This window comes from Lissotriton vulgaris, chromosome 5, assembly GCF_964263255.1.
Source record: "Lissotriton vulgaris chromosome 5, aLisVul1.2, whole genome shotgun sequence".
Lineage (NCBI taxonomy): Eukaryota > Metazoa > Chordata > Amphibia > Caudata > Salamandridae > Lissotriton > Lissotriton vulgaris.
In genome coordinates, this window is record NC_141693.1 from 619,405,779 (window position 1) to 619,424,873 (window position 19,095).

Sequence of the window (19,095 nt, forward strand, 5' to 3'; positions counted from 1 at the left end):
CAGCCGTCTTCGGCCCGGCTTGCTTGAATCCTGATGGTGCAATGAGCTAGGGACTCACATCTGAGTATACCCTTCCACGCTTATGGTGGACAAAAATGATTCAAAAAAGGGGGTGGTGATGAACAGAGTGTCTGAATTAAGCAGACCACTCTTACCCAGTCCAAAGATCAGGGCTTTATCCATCACCGTTTTTTAGCTCACTGCACCATCCCAGCTCAGAACTTGGCTATATGCAAATTAGTCTGACCCTGGCCCAGTGCATCATGGGAACAGGACAGACCAAACTACCAAGCCAATTGTTATACTGGGAAGGAAACAAGCTACCGGGACCGGTTTCTGGCATTTCAGCCGTCTTCGGCCCGGCTTGCTTGAATCCTGATGGTGCAATGAGCTAGGGACTCACATCTGAGTATACCCTTCCACGCTTATGGTGGACAAAAATGATTCAAAAAAGGGGGTGGTGATGAACAGAGTGTCTGAATTAAGCAGACCACTCTTACCCAGTCCAAAGATCAGGGCTTTATCCATCACCGTTTTTTAGCTCACTGCACCATCCCAGCTCAGAACTTGGCTATATGCAAATTAGTCTGACCCTGGCCCAGTGCATCATGGGAACAGGACAGACCAAACTACCAAGCCAATTCTTATACTGGGAAGGAAACAAGCTACCGGGGACCGGTTTCTGGCATTTCAGCCGTCTTCGGCCCGGCTTGCTTGAATCCTGATGGTGCAATGAGCTAGGGACTCACATCTGAGTATACCCTTCCACGCTTATGGTGGACAAAAATGATTCAAAAAAGGGGGTGGTGATGAACAGAGTGTCTGAATTAAGCAGACCACTCTTACCCAGTCCAAAGATCAGGGCTTTATCCATTACCGTTTTTTAGCTCACTGCACCATCCCAGCTCAGAACTTGGCTATATGCAAATTAGTCTGACCCTGGCCCAGTGCATCATGGGAACAGGACAGACCAAACTACCAAGCCAATTCTTATACTGGAAAGGAAACAAGCTACCGGGGACCGGTTTCTGGCATTTCAGCCGTCTTCGGCCCGGCTTGCTTGAATCCTGATGGTGCAATGAGCTAGGGACTCACATCTGAGTATACCCTTCCACGCTTATGGTGGACAAAAATGATTCAAAAAAGGGGGTGGTGATGAACAGAGTGTCTGAATTAAGCAGACCACTCTTACCCAGTCCAAAGATCAGGGCTTTATCCATCACCGTTTTTTAGCTCACTGCACCATCCCAGCTCAGAACTTGGCTATATGCAAATGAGTCTGACCCTGGCCCAGTGCATCATGGGAACAGGACAGACCAAACTACCAAGCCAATTCTTATACTGGGAAGGAAACAAGCTACCGGGGACCCTATTCTGGCATTTCAGCCGTCTTCGGCCCGGCTTGCTTGAATCCTGATGGTGCAATGAGCTAGGGACTCACATCTGAGTATACCCTTCCACGCTTATGGTGGACAAAAATGATTCAAAAAAGGGGGTGGTGATGAACAGAGTGTCTGAATTAAGCAGACCACTCTTACCCAGTCCAAAGATCAGGGCTTTATCCATCACCGTTTTTTAGCTCACTGCACCATCCCAGCTCAGAACTTGGCTATATGCAAATTAGTCTGACCCTGGCCCAGTGCATCATGGGAACAGGACAGACCAAACTACCAAGCCAATTCTTATACTGGGAAGGAAACAAGCTACCGGGGACCGGTTTCTGGCATTTCAGCCGTCTTCGGCCCGGCTTGCTTGAATCCTGATGGTGCAATGAGCTAGGGACTCACATCTGAGTATACCCTTCCATGCTTATGGTGGACAAAAATGATTCAAAAAAGGGGGTGGTGATGAACAGAGTGTCTGAATTAAGCAGACCACTCTTACCCAGTCCAAAGATCAGGGCTTTATCCATCACCGTTTTTTAGCTCACTGCACCATCCCAGCTCAGAACTTGGCTATATGCAAATTAGTCTGACCCTGGCCCAGTGCATCATGGGAACAGGACAGACCAAACTACCAAGCCAATTCTTATACTGGGAAGGAAACAAGCTACCGGGGACCGGTTTCTGGCATTTCAGCCGTCTTCGGCCCGGCTTGCTTGAATCCTGATGGTGCAATGAGCTAGGGACTCACATCTGAGTATACCCTTCCACGCTTATGGTGGACAAAAATGATTCAAAAAAGGGGGTGGTGATGAACAGAGTGTCTGAATTAAGCAGACCACTCTTACCCAGTCCAAAGATCAGGGCTTTATCCATCACCGTTTTTTAGCTCACTGCACCATCCCAGCTCAGAACTTGGCTATATGCAAATTAGTCTGACCCTGGCCCAGTGCATCATGGGAACAGGACAGACCAAACTACCAAGCCAATTCTTATACTGGGAAGGAAACAAGCTACCGGGGACCGGTTTCTGGCATTTCAGCCGTCTTCGGCCCGGCTTGCTTGAATCCTGATGGTGCAATGAGCTAGGGACTCACATCTGAGTATACCCTTCCACGCTTATGGTGGACAAAAATGATTCAAAAAAAGGGGGTGATGATGAACAGAGTGTCTGAATTAAGCAGACCACTCTTACCCAGTCCAAAGATCAGGGCTTTATCCATCACCGTTTTTTAGCTCACTGCACCATCCCAGCTCAGAACTTGGCTATATGCAAATTAGTCTGACCCTGGCCCAGTGCATCATGGGAACAGGACAGACCAAACTACCAAGCCAATTCTTATACTGGGAAGGAAACAAGCTACCGGGGACCCATTTCTGGCATTTCAGCCGTCTTCGGCCCGGCTTGCTTGAATCCTGATGGTGCAATGAGCTAGGGACTCACATCTGAGTATACCCTTCCACGCTTATGGTGGACAAAAATGATTCAAAAAAGGGGGTGGTGATGAACAGAGTGTCTGAATTAAGCAGACCACTCTTACCCAGTCCAAAGATCAGGGCTTTATCCATCACCGTTTTTTAGCTCACTGCACCATCCCAGCTCAGAACTTGGCTATATGCAAATTAGTCTGACCCTGGCCCAGTGCATCATGGGAACAGGACAGACCAAACTACCAAGCCAATTCTTATACTGGGAAGGAAACAAGCTACCGGGGACCGGTTTCTGGCATTTCAGCCGTCTTCGGCCCGGCTTGCTTGAATCCTGATGGTGCAATGAGCTAGGGACTCACATCTGAGTATACCCTTCCACGCTTATGGTGGACAAAAATGATTCAAAAAAGGGGGTGGTGATGAACAGAGTGTCTGAATTAAGCAGACCACTCTTACCCAGTCCAAAGATCTCGGCTTTATCCATCACCGTTTTTTAGCTCACTGCACCATCCCAGCTCAGAACTTGGCTATATGCAAATTAGTCTGACCCTGGCCCAGTGCATCATGGGAACAGGACAGACCAAACTACCAAGCCAATTCTTATACTGGGAAGGAAACAAGCTACCGGGGACCGGTTTCTGGCATTTCAGCCGTCTTCCGCCCGGCTTGCTTGAATCCTGATGGTGCAATGAGCTAGGGACTCACATCTGAGTATACCCTTCCACGCTTATGGTGGACAAAAATGATTCAAAAAAGGGGGTGATGATGAACAGAGTGTCTGAATTAAGCAGACCACTCTTACCCAGTCCAAAGATCAGGGCTTTATCCATCACCGTTTTTTAGCTCACTGCACCATCCCAGCTCAGAACTTGGCTATATGCAAATTAGTCTGACCCTGGCCCAGTGCATCATGGGAACAGGACAGACCAAACTACCAAGCCAATTCTTATACTGGAAAGGAAACAAGCTACCGGGGACCGGTTTCTGGCATTTCAGCCGTCTTCGGCCCGGCTTGCTTGAATCCTGATGGTGAAATGAGCTAGGGACTCACATCTGGGTATACCCTTCCACGCTTATGGTGGACAAAAATGATTCAAAAAAGGGGGAGGTGATGAACAGAGTGTCTGAATTAAGCAGACCACTCTTACCCAGTCCAAAGATCAGGGCTTTATCCATCACCGTTTTTTAGCTCACTGCACCATCCCAGCTCAGAACTTGGCTATATGCAAATTAGTCTGACCCTGGCCCAGTGCATTATGGGAACAGGACAGACCAAACTACCAAGCCAATTCTTATACTGGGAAGGAAACAAGCTACCGGGGACCGGTTTCTGGCATTTCAGCCGTCTTCGGCCCGGCTTGCTTGAATCCTGATGGTGCAATGAGCTAGGGACTCACATCTGAGTATACCCTTCCACGCTTATGGTGGACAAAAATGATTCAAAAAAGGGGGTGGTGATGAACAGAGTGTCTGAATTAAGCAGACCACTCTTACCCAGTCCAAAGATCAGGGCTTTATCCATCACCGTTTTTTAGCTCACTGCACCATCCCAGCTCAGAACTTGGCTATATGCAAATTAGTCTGACCCTGGCCCAGTGCATCATGGGAACAGGACAGACCAAACTACCAAGCCAATTCTTATACTGGGAAGGAAACAAGCTACCGGGGATCGGTTTCTGGCATTTCAGCCGTCTTCGGCCTGGCTTGCTTGAATCCTGATGGTGCAATGAGCTAGGGACTCACACCTGAGTATACCCTTCCACGCTTATGGTGGACAAAAATGATTAAAAAAAGGGGGTGGTGATGAACAGAGTGTCTGAATTAAGCAGACCACTCTTACCCAGTCCAAAGATCAGGGCTTTATCCATCACCGTTTTTTAGCTCACTGCACCATCCCAGCTCAGAACTTGGCTATATGCAAATTAGTCTGACCCTGGCCCAGTGCATCATGGGAACAGGACAGACCAAACTACCAAGCCAATTCTTATACTGGGAAGGAAACAAGCTACCGGGGACCGGTTTCTGGCATTTTAGCCGTCTTCGGCCCGGCTTGCTTGAATCCGGTCCCCGGTAGCTTGTCTCCTTTCTGGTGAAGAATTGGCTTGGTAGTTTAGTCTGCCCTGTTCCCATGATACACTGGGCCAGGGACAGACTGATTTGCATATAGCCAGGTTCTGAGCTGGCATGGTGCAGTGAGATAAATAACGGTGATGGATCAAGCCCTGATCTTTGGACTGGGTAAGAGTGGTCTGCTTAATTCAGACACTCTGTTCATCACCACCCCCTTTTCTGAATCGTTTTTGGCCACTATAGGTGTGGCAGGGTATACTCAGACATGAGTCCCTTTCTCACTGCACCATCAGGATTCAAGCAAGCCGGGCCGAAGACGGCTGAAATGCCAGAAACCGGTCCCCGGTAGCTTGTCTCCTTTCTGGTGAAGAATTGGCTTGGTAGTTTAGTCTGCCCTGTTCCCATGATGCACTGGGCCAGGGACAGACTGATTTGCATATAGCCAGGTTCTGAGCTGGCATGGTGCAGTGAGATAAATAACGGTGATGGATCAAGCCCTGATCTTTGGACTGGGTAAGAGTGGTCTGCTTAATTCAGACACTCTGTTCATCACCACCCCCTTTTCTGAATCGTTTTTGGCCACTATAGGTGTGGCAGGGTATACTCAGACATGAGTCCCTTTCTCACTGCACCATCAGGATTCAAGCAAGCCGGGCCGAAGACGGCTGAAATGCCAGAAACCGGTCCCCGGTAGCTTGTCTCCTTTCTGGTGAAGAATTGGCTTGGTAGTTTAGTCTGCCCTGTTCCCATGATGCACTGGGCCAGGGACAGACTGATTTGCATATAGCCAGGTTCTGAGCTGGCATGGTGCAGTGAGATAAATAACGGTGATGGATCAAGCCCTGATCTTTGGACTGGGTAAGAGTGGTCTGCTTAATTCAGACACTCTGTTCATCACCACCCCCTTTTCTGAATCGTTTTTGGCCACTATAGGTGTGGCAGGGTATACTCAGACATGAGTCCCTTTCTCACTGCACCATCAGGATTCAAGCAAGCCGGGCCGAAGACGGCTGAAATGCCAGAAACCGGTCCCCGGTAGCTTGTCTCCTTTCTGGTGAAGAATTGGCTTGGTAGTTTAGTCTGCCCTGTTCCCATGATGCACTGGGCCAGGGACAGACTGATTTGCATATAGCCAGGTTCTGAGCTGGCATGGTGCAGTGAGATAAATAACGGTGATGGATCAAGCCCTGATCTTTGGACTGGGTAAGAGTGGTCTGCTTAATTCAGACACTCTGTTCATCACCACCCCCTTTTCTGAATCGTTTATGGCCACTATAGGTGTGGCAGGGTATACTCAGACATGAGTCCCTTTCTCACTGCACCATCAGGATTCAAGCAAGCCGGGCCGAAGACGGCTGAAATGCCAGAAACCGGTCCCCGGTAGCTTGTCTCCTTTCTGGTGAAGAATTGGCTTGGTAGTTTAGTCTGCCCTGTTCCCATGATGCACTGGGCCAGGGACAGACTGATTTGCATATAGCCAGGTTCTGAGCTGGCATGGTGCAGTGAGATAAATAACGGTGATGGAACAAGCCCTGATCTTTGGACTGGGTAAGAGTGGTCTGCTTAATTCAGACACTCTGTTCATCACCACCCCCTTTTCTGAATCGTTTTAGGCCACTATAGGTGTGGCAGGGTATACTCAGACATGAGTCCCTTTCTCACTGCACCATCAGGATTCAAGCAAGCCGGGCCGAAGACAGCTGAAATGCCAGAAACCGGTCCCCGGTAGCTTGTCTCCTTTCTGGTGAAGAATTGGCTTGGTAGTTTAGTCTGCCCTGTTCCCATGATGCACTGGGCCAGGGACAGACTGATTTGCATATAGCCAGGTTCTGAGCTGGCATGGTGCAGTGAGATAAATAACGGTGATGGATCAAGCCCTGATCTTTGGACTGGGTAAGAGTGGTCTGCTTAATTCAGACACTCTGTTCATCACCACCCCCTTTTCTGAATCGTTTTTGGCCACTATAGGTGTGGCAGGGTATACTCAGACATGAGTCCCTTTCTCACTGCACCATCAGGATTCAAGCAAGCCGGGCCAAAGACGGCTGAAATGCCAGAAACCGGTCCCCGGTAGCTTGTCTCCTTTCTGGTGAAGAATTGGCTTGGTAGTTTAGTCTGCCCTGTTCCCATGATGCACTGGGCCAGGGACAGACTGATTTGCATATAGCCAGGTTCTGAGCTGGCATGGTGCAGTGAGATAAATAACGGTGATGGATCAAGCCCTGATCTTTGGACTGGGTAAGAGTGGTCTGCTTAATTCAGACACTCTGTTCATCACCACCCCCTTTTCTGAATCGTTTTAGGCCATATAGGTGTGGCAGGGTATACTCAGACATGAGTCCCTTTCTCACTGCACCATCAGGATTCAAGCAAGCCGGGCCGAAGACAGCTGAAATGCCAGAAACCGGTCCCCGGTAGCTTGTCTCCTTTCTGGTGAAGAATTGGCTTGGTAGTTTAGTCTGCCCTGTTCCCATGATGCACTGGGCCAGGGACAGACTGATTTGCATATAGCCAGGTTCTGAGCTGGCATGGTGCAGTGAGATAAATAACGGTGATGGATCAAGCCCTGATCTTTGGACTGGGTAAGAGTGGTCTGCTTAATTCAGACACTCTGTTCATCACCACCCCCTTTTCTGAATCCTTCTGTGCAGGGGACTCCGGACTCCACCCAAGCTTTCAATGCTTTCTGCATGTCTTCCTTTGTGTTGAGGCCTGTGGTAGCGATTCTCAGTTCTTTGCAGAATTCCTTTAGTTCTTTGTGCGTGTACTCCTCCAGTTGTTATACACGGAATGCAGTACTCGCGTCGACTTCAATGGTACTCATGGTGGTTTCTTCTGTCGTCTTTGCTCGGTAGTGCGTTAGTCGTGTACTGTACGAACTCTAGATTGCGGCTCGTATCCCGTCGCTTGCCACCAATGTTAGAAGGCGACCTCAGGGGAGGGCAGGAAGTGTACCTGACCACCCTGGGACCCACCTCCCTAGTTACAAAGACAAGCACTGGCGGGAGACTTCTCAGGGGGAGAGTCTCGAATCTCGGATCGTACACACTACACAAGCATCACAATACAAAGAGACACCACACCGTAGCTTCTTAAGAACGTATCTTTATCTCGTGATTCAAAGGATCTTTATGATCGGCAAAGGCAGGTAGTTACAAATAGAGCAAGGGCTCAAAGAGTCTCGATCAGGGTAGGGGTAGCGGGACAGTCTTACGAGATCAGTGTCAATATCGGTGCGTATCCGGCGCACAGCTCTCAATCTTAGAGCTTGGGAATACGATGCGATCTTTGGGGTCCAGCCGGACCAGGAGAGTCAGGGGAGCCGCGAGTCACTCAGCAGGGCTCAAGCAAGATGTCGGAGGTCTTACGATCCTCAGGGGACCCGCGATTCACTCAGCAGGGCTCAGGTGTTCCAAAGTTGCGAGGGAGCCGCGTGTCACTCAGCAGGGCTCAAGCACGATGTCGGAGGTCTACGATCTTCAGGGGAGCCGCGAGTCACTCAGCAGGGCTCAGGTGGTTCCAGCAGAAGTCCTTCTCTGCCAAGCGAGCCGCGACCACGTCAGCAGGGCTCTCGTCGTTCCAGAATCGAATCTGCCAGATAGTCCTGGAGCATCCCCAGTTATAGGACTGCTCCTCTTTGATCTCCGGAGTTCTGGTATGCAGGGGTCTTAGCACCTGGGGGCCGCTTGTTGGGGTTTCCTGCCACGCAGCCCTTTGATCCATTCATGTCAGGTTCGGGAGGAGTCTCAGACACACAGCAGGCGTAGAGCCAGCCCTCAGGATGGCCGGAGGGGCGATCGCAACCCACCTCTCGAGGGGAGGTCGGAGGTGTGAGAGAAACTGCTCCTCCCTCTCTCACTCAAGGGGAGCGCGCTGTCCTCCAGCCAGGGTGGCGCCTCTCGGCCACCCTGGCTGGAGGACAGCGCCCTGGATCGGGCGGCCATCTTAGGTGCCGGGAAGTGGGCACACAGGGCCTACGTGCCGGGAAGATGGAGGCACGGACGGGGAAGTCCGGGGACGTGTGGGTGTAACATGGAGGGAGGGGTCGGCTAGGCCGGGGGACTTAGGGGTCTGTCGTGGTGTAAAGCTCGGAAGGGTGTTGCTACGGGCCAGGGAGGACCACGCCACGAGGCCGGGTCTAACAATGAGCGGACTCAGCCAATTAGGAAGAGGAACATGCCACCCTCCCATTGGAGGATGGCATACTAGGGGGTGTAGACACCCCAAGGAAGGGACCCATTGGTTCCAACCTGCGCATCCCTGTAGCGCCCCTAAATCTACTATTTAGGGGCACCCCTGAACCTTACCTCTTCCGATTACGACGACCTACAAAGAAGGACTGTGCAGCAGTGGGAGGAGAAGAAGACAACTGACTTAGCCCGAGCCCTACTGTCTCCTCCAGCGACACTGCTCTGAAGAAACCAGTGTTTCCTGCGCCCTGCACCTCTCCAGAACCTGGTCCACCTTCAATAAAGACTCTTTTCTCCCGAGGGACACGGATTGGCCCACACTGAAACTCCACTACAAGAATTCTGGATCCGGACTGATCCGCGACCTCTTCACACTCTGCACCTGAAGCCCACGGGCCGAATCCAAGTGAACAAACTCACCTGTGAAGTCTCCCTGGCGATCCTGACCTCGTCTGCACTGGTGGCTGACTGCTCAAAGATCTCATCTCGACGCCTTCAGCCTCAACCTGAAGGGTCCCCAGACCGCGGCTCGAGCTGGTGAGAGAAACCTGACGCCAAAAGACAGCCCTGCACCCACTGCCCCACGGCTCGTTGTGCCCAACCGATGATGCACTGGAATCCCTCACTATCCAACTAACCTCTTCAGTCGTGTGACACCTTCTGCCAGCTTCCTGAAATGAACCTGCAGTATTTTTCATCAACCAACATCCTCTTTGAGTTCCATTGGTAATCCAACACCACTTTGCCCACTTCACCCTGCTGTCCGAGTGCCGCTGGTGGTGCGTTGTCTGTGCTACTGTGTGGCCCCTTTTGTGCTGAACCTTGATTCCCTCTGTCTTTTCCAGGAACCACCAGATACTTACCTGCAACCAGTGCACTTTAGAGTACCCCCTGTCTCTATTGCACTACATTGGGCCTCCATCTCTCCTTTGACCCCTGCCGACCCTGTGCTCCTGAGGATGCACTGACTGTACCTACCTGACCCTTGGCCTGTGTCAGTGCTACAAACTTGAAACAAACCCACAAAACTGAGTACTTACCTGTAAGTCTCTAACTTTGTTTTCCTCCATAGAATTGCATTTTTATTTATTTCATTGCACTGTCTACTTGCTAACATTGCATTGAATTCTAAAACTGTATTTTGTTACAATTGCAAAAGAAACTCATTACTGTATAAAGCATAATCAACATTCTTAAACAGAACTGCATTTTCCATTGCAAAGCATTCTTGATACTTTGAAAGCATTGCTCTTACCTGCTTTAAATGACCTTTGGGTTCTTAAAATAAATACAACGTATAGCTTTTATACAACAATTGGACTGTATTCAGTCTTTGAATGTGACATCATTTCTTGCCTGAGTGTGTGCAATAAATGCTTAGCACAGCCCTCTGATAAGCCTAACTGCTCAACCACACTACCACAAGCAGAGCTGTTAGTATTATCTACTTTGGCCTCAGCTATACCTCTAGGGATCCACTGTACTCTGTGCACGCTATACCTTACTTTGGTATAGTATCTACAAAGCCAGCTTCCTACATATGCTGTACAGGAAATTGGATTATTATGTGGTGTGGGGTTATATCTCACTTTGTAATGCTATCATGATACCCAAAATCCAATTTATTAGCACGGTACAGTGAAACTGACAATAAAAAATCAGTTTTAAGTGCTTCACAGATTGTGTGCTACAATGACTTGAGTTAAGATGCCTTTAAAGTGTGATGTTACCTTATTAAACAAACGTAAACTCTTGAATGTTGGATTTGGTTAATACCTTATTTTAAAAACAAATACACATAATACAAACATTGGCAAAGCCAATAGGCCTGACTTTGGTTACCAGTTTTTTGGCTTTTTCAAAGTCTGTTTTGTTGTGGATTTTGAAGAATTTTATTATTGGGAAGCTGACAGGCCCCCATCAATCTAAAAAGAAACATAGGCTTGAAGCAAAAATATTTTTGGTTTCAGAAAGCCCACATTTCCATAGTCACCTCAGGCAGTAAAGGGAACAATTTTGCGTGAAAGGGAAAAATATGTCACTCAACAGTGAAGTTAGTCAGTTGCTGAATTGGGTTGATCCATTATACAATGATGTTTGCTTTAGTGGGTGGAAGAAAAATGTGAATAACATAATAACAGATCAACAGATGAAGATACTAGCCTGAAAGCCACATATAATTAAGTATATTGTAATATAATTGTAGTAAAATCAAAAGGTCTTGCTATTGCCGTATGTAAATTTCTGCAAACTGCATATTACACGCTGGTGGTCGTCAAGCTGTGGTTATTGGTCCGACTGTGTTCCCACGGAAAAGGCCTTTTTTGATTTGCATATACATTTTTACCCAATGGAAGGATTTGCACAAACTCGGCCATACTACTAATTCAGTCGGCTGATTTTCAGACTGCCAAGTTTTGTGAAGATCCAAGCAAGATAAAGAAAGGTAAAAGGGGGTAGATAAAGGAGTGGTTTCCCATTTTAGCTTTCATAGGAAGTTTTACTCACACTTACAACCTTAATGGCTGATTGGATTTACACTAAACTTTGCATGAAAGTCGAACTTTTCTCAAAAAGTATGTTTTTGTTTGATGTGGATCTGCTCAGTATTTTCTGAGATATTAACATTTACAAAAGGTGCAAAGTGGGAATGAATGGGTTAAACTTTGCGTATATCTTCGCCATTTTAACTTGTGAGTCATAACTCTCGAATCCTGTTAGTCACATTTTGAATTTTTATAACAAAGGGGTTGGTTGAATTAGTGCTGGTAATTGTTTTTCCCATCATCTTGAAATTTGTGAAGCTACGGTATGCAAGTGTCTTGCCCTGCAAAAACACTTCCCACAGTGATGGGGTGCAGCGAACCCCAAGGGTGACTTACCACAAGGCAATGGCTAGGGTTACCCAGACACAAAGAAAATATAAGACAGTTCAGAAAATAAGTGCTGAAAACGTCATGCAACTTGTTAGTTAGTGCCAGCTTACAAGAAGCTATTTTTGATGCAGGATTCAACCACTATTTTTGCCCGACTGGCATGTTGTAGGACGTGTAAAAAAAAAAACACTAGCAGGGTCAAACACTGTATGTAATGTGTGTCTGTCTGGCTGTGCATGCATCGTGCATGTCCCAGTCAAAGTGTGCATACCCTCCTGCATTTATTCTGGGGTGAAATGATCTAAGAAGAAGTCGAAAGGGGTGGGGGCTGTATATTTTCTCCTACACACTATATTAGATTTTTTTGTTTCATTCTTAAGGTTGTTTTTTTTTGCCACAAAAAGTGAGGGAGGCGTTTTTGAAATGCAGGAATATACTATTCTGTCAGGTAACTGTATATGATGCTATACCCCGTCCAGAGCTACACTTTATGCTTTTACTGTTCCAGATTAAAGTGAAAGGGGCGATTTTCACATCATCAAAGAAAGGATTGTGTTAAGTTCTTCAAGCTTTCAGAATAGTGGAATATTTTCGCGTTGTGATTTAAGATTGCCCTCAAACATAAAACATGGAGTTGTTCCATTGAGGTTCACTTATTATTATCGATAAAGGTTTCACTTTTAAATATTTATGTATTATAAAATGTATACTAGACAATTGCAACACAGCCCTTGTTTCATAAGCTGGCATTGATTGAAAACAGTAACTACTTTTTACTTGTTTTTACCTCAACAGCTGTGGTGTAAGTGTAGGACCTGGATCATTCTGGAACTGACGTATTTGTAATTTTCTCTCCTTTTGTCGCCAACTCAACACAGGCCTCACACGGATTTTGAAAGGCCGGTCTGAGATGACGAAAAATCAAGTCGTGGACTGGGCCTTGGCGGAGTACATGGCATTTGGCTCCCTGTTGAAGGAAGGGATACACGTGCGACTGAGTGGTCAAGATGTTGAAAGAGGCACCTTTAGGTGAGTCGTGTGCCAGAAAAGCCAGAGCAGTTTAGTGCAGCATGGATATTTTTCACACTTGGTTTGCTGACACACATTCATCCAAGACGGCGTCAAGTGTTTTGTATGTATCCGCGTACAATGGACTGTACTGTCCCCGTAGAACCGAGGTGCTGGATACACACCGCACCCCTACTTCAGCGTCGTCACAAATAAAACGCATGCATCAAACATGCCATACTACACCAAACCCAAGCTTTCACACCACACGCTTTAGCCATCTAACTGGTTGAGTTGAATATTACCCACTGAGGTGTATGTTGATTTGAAAATCATGAGGTTTGAATCCCTTCCAGGACAACGTAGCCTTCCATTCTACTGAGATCACTGAATTAAGTACTATTACATTTAGTAGTAGTAACGGCTGTTATGTAAACTGCTTCAAACGTCACACCATTACCTTCAAACACTAATACAATGTTCACAATGAAAACATACACTCACTTCAAACTGCACTTCCTACACTCTCTACATCACACCCACTGCACCACAACACATACACACAACCAACACACAGTCACCAACTCATGTACACACACACACGCATACACACTTTACCATCCTTGTGGGGGACTATGTGTGGATACTTGCCTTGGGGGGACTAACTTTTCCCAATGTTTTAAAATTACACCATACCAGATTTATTTATTTTTAAACAGGATCGTGCTTCAAATTTGCAGATATGTTGTTATTTAATCGCATGCACAAAACCCTCTTTTTAGGGACTTGGGCATGTTTACCATCCTTGCGGGGACTTACTCAATAATTGTAATTTGTGATTGAATACATTCATAAACAAACGGCTAAATGCGATTTTTCAGTGCCACACCTGCATTACAAGTTAGTTTAGTCACATATGAATAGCTCATTGTGGTCTAGGAGCACCCAGAAAATAGATTTTGATTATGATGCACTTCTCAACAGAAAACTAGAACATAGCAAGTCCATGGAAATTGATTCACAGATATCTAGTTTATTGCTGAGTGCTCACAAACTTTAAGAGATAATGAAACAACACATAGTTAAATTAATTTAGAGGCCGAAGATCCTGCAATGTAGTCAGATGAGAAAGCCAAATTGAAATTACCTAGCTCCTTTTCATCAACTTCACCACTAGGCATCATTGTCTTCATATGGCTGTTCAACAATAGTCCCTAAAGATATGGCAAGTGATTATAGTAATGCTCTAGAGCTGAGAGAATGTGTGGTGCTAATCATTGTGAAGCCCTCGCATAGATAGTGCATATATAGTCCACGTCCCGTAGCAGACCAAGGGTTTCTGCCTCCGAGTGATACACGGTGGACTGTCATTTTTGTTTTTGTTCATTCTGTTTGCTTCCACTGTTCCTCACCTCTCTCTCTTTCTTGGGTGCTAGTCTACTGCATATATTTGTAGAGACGTAAACGGAGGAACATGGCCTCCCGCAGAGATGCTAGCAATTGTTGATGTCGACAGACTTGGCCACTAGCAACCACTGTGACCGACAAGCTGAATGTCCACTTGCTTGTTTCCTACTCTGAGGACCCTTCCACCTGACAAGCCCTTTGTCCATCTCCTCCTGTTCCTCACTGCCCTCCCTTTACCCCCCCCCCCCCCCCCCCTCCAGGTATTCTTGTACACCATCTTTAATCAGACTCTAAATCATGATGCCTCTGCGCTGAACTGCACAATACTGGACCCAGTGGCATATGGCTGGTCTTTTGGCCTTACAAGGGCTATTTTCCCTGTGCTGGTTGACACCACCAGGTTTTGCCTCAGGAATATTCAACCCCATGTATGTATTATGGGTAGCTGTCTATTGCATTGTTTATGAGAATTGCCAATAAATACAAGTTGCAACAAAAAAAGAACATTCTGCCACAGCATGACTGTCTGCAGTTCCGATTGACACACAACACAGCCCTAAGGGAGTAACCAGGGTCACATCTGGCTGTCAGCCTCCAATGAAATATGCCTCACAAAGGGTCATGGGCCTGACCCCTCCTTTCTTTTCTGATTCCTTGGTGCTACCAGGAATCCTTACCAGACCCGCCATCTTACCTGACAATGATCCCAGGGCCTATTGACCGGTAACACTTCCGGAACCAAAGATGTGCCCTGCTCCCCTTCCTCCAGTGTATTTGTTCCCACCCCAGCCCTCAGGATTTTCAGCAATCCACATCTACTGTCCGGGAGGTGTTGCGCTCCTCACCGCAACATAGCTTGTCCAGGCCCTGAGCTTCCAAAATGGAACCTACACGCCTCCATGTTATGTATAATGCACAGGCACACATACATCCCAGCACACGTGTAAGCTTCACACGCTGTATGGTGCTACGTACAGTCATCATGTAGGTAAGGGTGAGTTAAGTGCACAGCTGTGGAACTTTACATGATAGGCACCACTCCAGTGACACAGGCCTGTTCACAGATTACTACTAAGCGAGTATGATGCAATCACCATGGTCATGTCACTTAACTCCTGGCAAGGACTGTAACTGTCTAGTACTATGAGGGGACTGCTTGGTGCACCCTCCCAATCTAATATTGCTACATTACCATGAGACAGGCCTGTTCCATGTTTCTGCATAACCAAAAGTAAGTGCCAGGGGTCCAGATAACCACGCAGGGGTGCTCATCATCCACCATGCAGGGACGTTTCTATCCTAACTCAGCGTCAACATGTAGTGCTACTTTTACATCTGTGGATGTCACCGTTTTCGGTATTAAAAATCTGGTCATTCTATCCATATCTCTTATGACATTCTATAGTGTTTGCTCTCCTAGCCACATCTGTGACTCTGCTGCTAATGCAGTCTTTTTTTCCCCTCTTAGCTGAGAGGGAACTTGCGGCCACAGAGGATGTATGTCAAAGTCCAACCCCAACTACTCTTTTCTGTTTAGCAACTGTTAATACAGCTCAGTTGATGAATGTGCCTGCTGCAGAGATGTGTTTAAGTGAGCTCAGCTCGCAGAATGTATCACCTGCATAGGATCACCGTAGTCTTACATCTTTCTGTGGACAATGAAATCATTGAGTGTGATAATAACTTTGAATAACTGAATATTTATGCGCCTACAGGTGTACTATATAATTGGTCAATATGTGAAGAATTTGGGCATGATTCGCAAAAAAGTATGGAAAGTAGAAGTGGAAATGTAAGCATTCACCTGAATGCACTCTCGATACTTATGCGTGGAAGGATACACCAGGCGCAAACTTCCAGGTGTAGCCATGAAAAGGTCAGGTGACGTTTACAATGGTATCCTCATCTCTTAGTGTGGGGTTCTCAATAGCAAAGAAGTCAGATCACTGTGTAAAATGCACCCTTTTTTTTCTCCCCTGTGAAAAATATTTGTCCTAATAGAGGATTTCCTTATTCTACATCCCCAGCAAAACTGGGGAAGACCTTGTCTCCTTCATAACTCGGAGAGTAAGTTACTCCATCCCTTTGCTGGAGTAAAAGTAAAACCAAAAGCATACAAGTTTGTGAGGGTTCCCCGGCCTTTAAGGCAAACCCTTGGAATGCTTACCTCTAACCTTTCGGTGGGATTTACAGATGTGGAGATCTCACTCGTGCCGAATATCTCTGCCCTCGAAAATGGGTTTACATCTTTCAGGGGTCCCATTGTGCTTTCCTGGCAGGCATAAAATAATTCAGCTTTAAATATATATTTAGGACTATGTTTACTTTTTGTGAATCGCCTCCTTTGTCTTCTCCTACAAGAGCCAAAGTAACAAGTGTCATTTCAGTCAGTTATTCAAAGACATAACAAGTGACAAAAATCTCGCCCTTCTAGCTCATTACTAGAGTTTTGTAAACTGTCTCCAATAATGCAGAACCACTTTGCAATATAAGTTATTTCATTCAAGACATTCATGCTGTGTATGAGATTTTGTGCGAGTTTCTCTGGTGTTTTTAAACTGTAAAGCAGCAGTGCTGGAGCACATACTGGTCATCAATAATTTCACTTTGACCCCTTGGCCGTGAACTTTTCAGTCATTTGAAATCTGCTCTCATTTTAGAGAAACTGGCTTGTTGATTTACGTCCCACACAGAGCTAAATGTTTCCCATGGGGTTTCTTGGCTCACGTTTGTCAGGGACTCTGGTGTTCAGGGGAAATGCATGAAGTGCACTTGTCAGCACTTATGAAAAGCCAGACCTATGTGCTTTTTCACTTTTGTTTACGGAGTTTTATATAGCGCGAACTTGACCCGAATCGAGTATCAGAGCGCTTTACATAGCACCAGTTGCACTACATGAGGACACATTCATTTTTTTTGTTAGGCACGAGGAGAGTAAGTGATTTGCCCAGAATCACAGGATGTTGAGCGTCATAGCCAAGACTCAAACCCAGTTCCCCAGATTCGAAGTCGACTGCCCTAGTTGCTAGGCCACCTCCTCTCCCCACTCTTCTCTTCACTGCTTACTTTTCCTGGATATGCTCCCCTGAGTCCCCTCATACATAAACTGCTCATAAACCAGGGTGATCCCCCTCTTTCAGCCACCAGAAGGTCAGTTTTCCTGGAATAGTAAAGGGAGTTTCAAGCAGCAGACTGACATGTCGTTTTTAAAACGTTTACATGGTTTTGCATAGTGCAGACCAACCCTCGAGGGCTCTGGAGCGCTGTACAAAAAAACCAAAAAAACATTTACATTAATAACAAAGGAGGTACAACCCAAGAAACCCATTACAGACCGGCATCTATACATGTTACATGCAGACGCGGGGAAAATGTTCTAATAAATAAAGGATCAATTCCGTGTTCAAAACAGGGAGAAGATATCCTCGGCAGATTGGTGATTTTAAGTAATAAAGATATATATATATATGACCGACCGTAGGCTCAGGTTTACCGTGAGTGTGAATGGTGCTTCGCAGTGCAAATGGCAGCGCTGTTCAACTTTTAAGCGCTAACGTTTTTTACCACATAAAGTAAACTCCTGCACACCCTCAAGCTGCATGTACATCTCTGCTAATTCACGCAGAAGCGGACTGTCTGAGCAGACCTTTGTAAAATCTCTTACTCATTGATGCAAACCCAAATGAGGTACAATGACCTACCCTGGCTTGACCAGAAAACCTAACCCCATGTGAAACCATCCACAAACAAGGCAATGGGGTTTTCATGTGCAATACTTACATGCTATATGTTACATGTGTACTTTACGCGAAAAAACATATCTAACCAGCCGTGGCCCGTGCAGGTAAGAATGGCGGGGCGTTGGGGCCGGGTGCAGGTAAGAATGGCGGGGCGTTGGGGCCGGGTCATGGGGGACTTCGACAGACGACGAGGAGGCAAAATTAATTATTTATTTAATTTTCCCTTGTGGCCGTCTGTCGAACCCCCTCCCCCCTAACCCCACCGCTCTTACCTGCACGGACCATGGCTATATCTAACATAGTTTGCCCTGCTGCATTTGAATTTGCATAGGAAATTGAACCGGAGGGCGTCACTTTGGTACAGATCCAATTTCCCTGGTTGGTTTTTGTGCCACGGTGAAATCCTGTGTCATGCCAAGCGCAAGCCCCATTGATTACACATATGCAGACGACTCGTTGGAAATAGGGCGCTGCAGTGGCTCACTACCTAATATTTCAGACCATTTGCATCTACTAATTGCACAGCCTGGCAATTTCACAAATGATCTTTTTTAAAAGTGGCACTAGGTATTCAACCAGCTTAACAAAGAGACAATAACCAGTGGTGATCAATATTATATTTCTATTAAACATCTGCAATACATGATGTGGTACAACATGTATAGATCGGAGTGTAGGCAATACTGTGCTCAGTGCATAATGGATTACTTGGCATTTTTAAATTAATCTATCAGATTCTGCAAAACTCAAAAAAGGCTCAACATTTGACAGTTTAATAAGGAAAAAAGTTAAATTGAGCCCTAAAGCACAACACGGGTTGGTACACCACATCTGCAGTTAATAATCAAACTGCTGTGGTGGAGAATTTTGGGATTTCATACTGCAATTATATCAAGTATTGTTAATATAAGAAATTGGATCACATTGATTAAATGTATCTCCATAAAACATCTTAAAATAGGTATTCTTGTTTTATGAAAAGTCTAAATCT

General features: G+C 46.3%; 1 protein-coding gene across 3 annotated transcripts in view; it reads left to right on the forward strand.

Annotated features, from left to right (window-relative positions):
* Window positions 1–19,095, forward strand: part of OGDHL (oxoglutarate dehydrogenase L) — a 707,295-nt gene that overhangs the window by 371,994 nt on the left and 316,206 nt on the right. For all 3 annotated transcript variants that reach the window (XM_086922073.1, XM_086922074.1, XM_086922075.1), the window contains one exon: window positions 12,828–12,978. In XM_086922073.1, coding sequence (XP_086778199.1) covers window positions 12,828–12,978 — 151 coding nt within the window. The remainder of the gene's footprint in view (window positions 1–12,827; window positions 12,979–19,095) is intronic.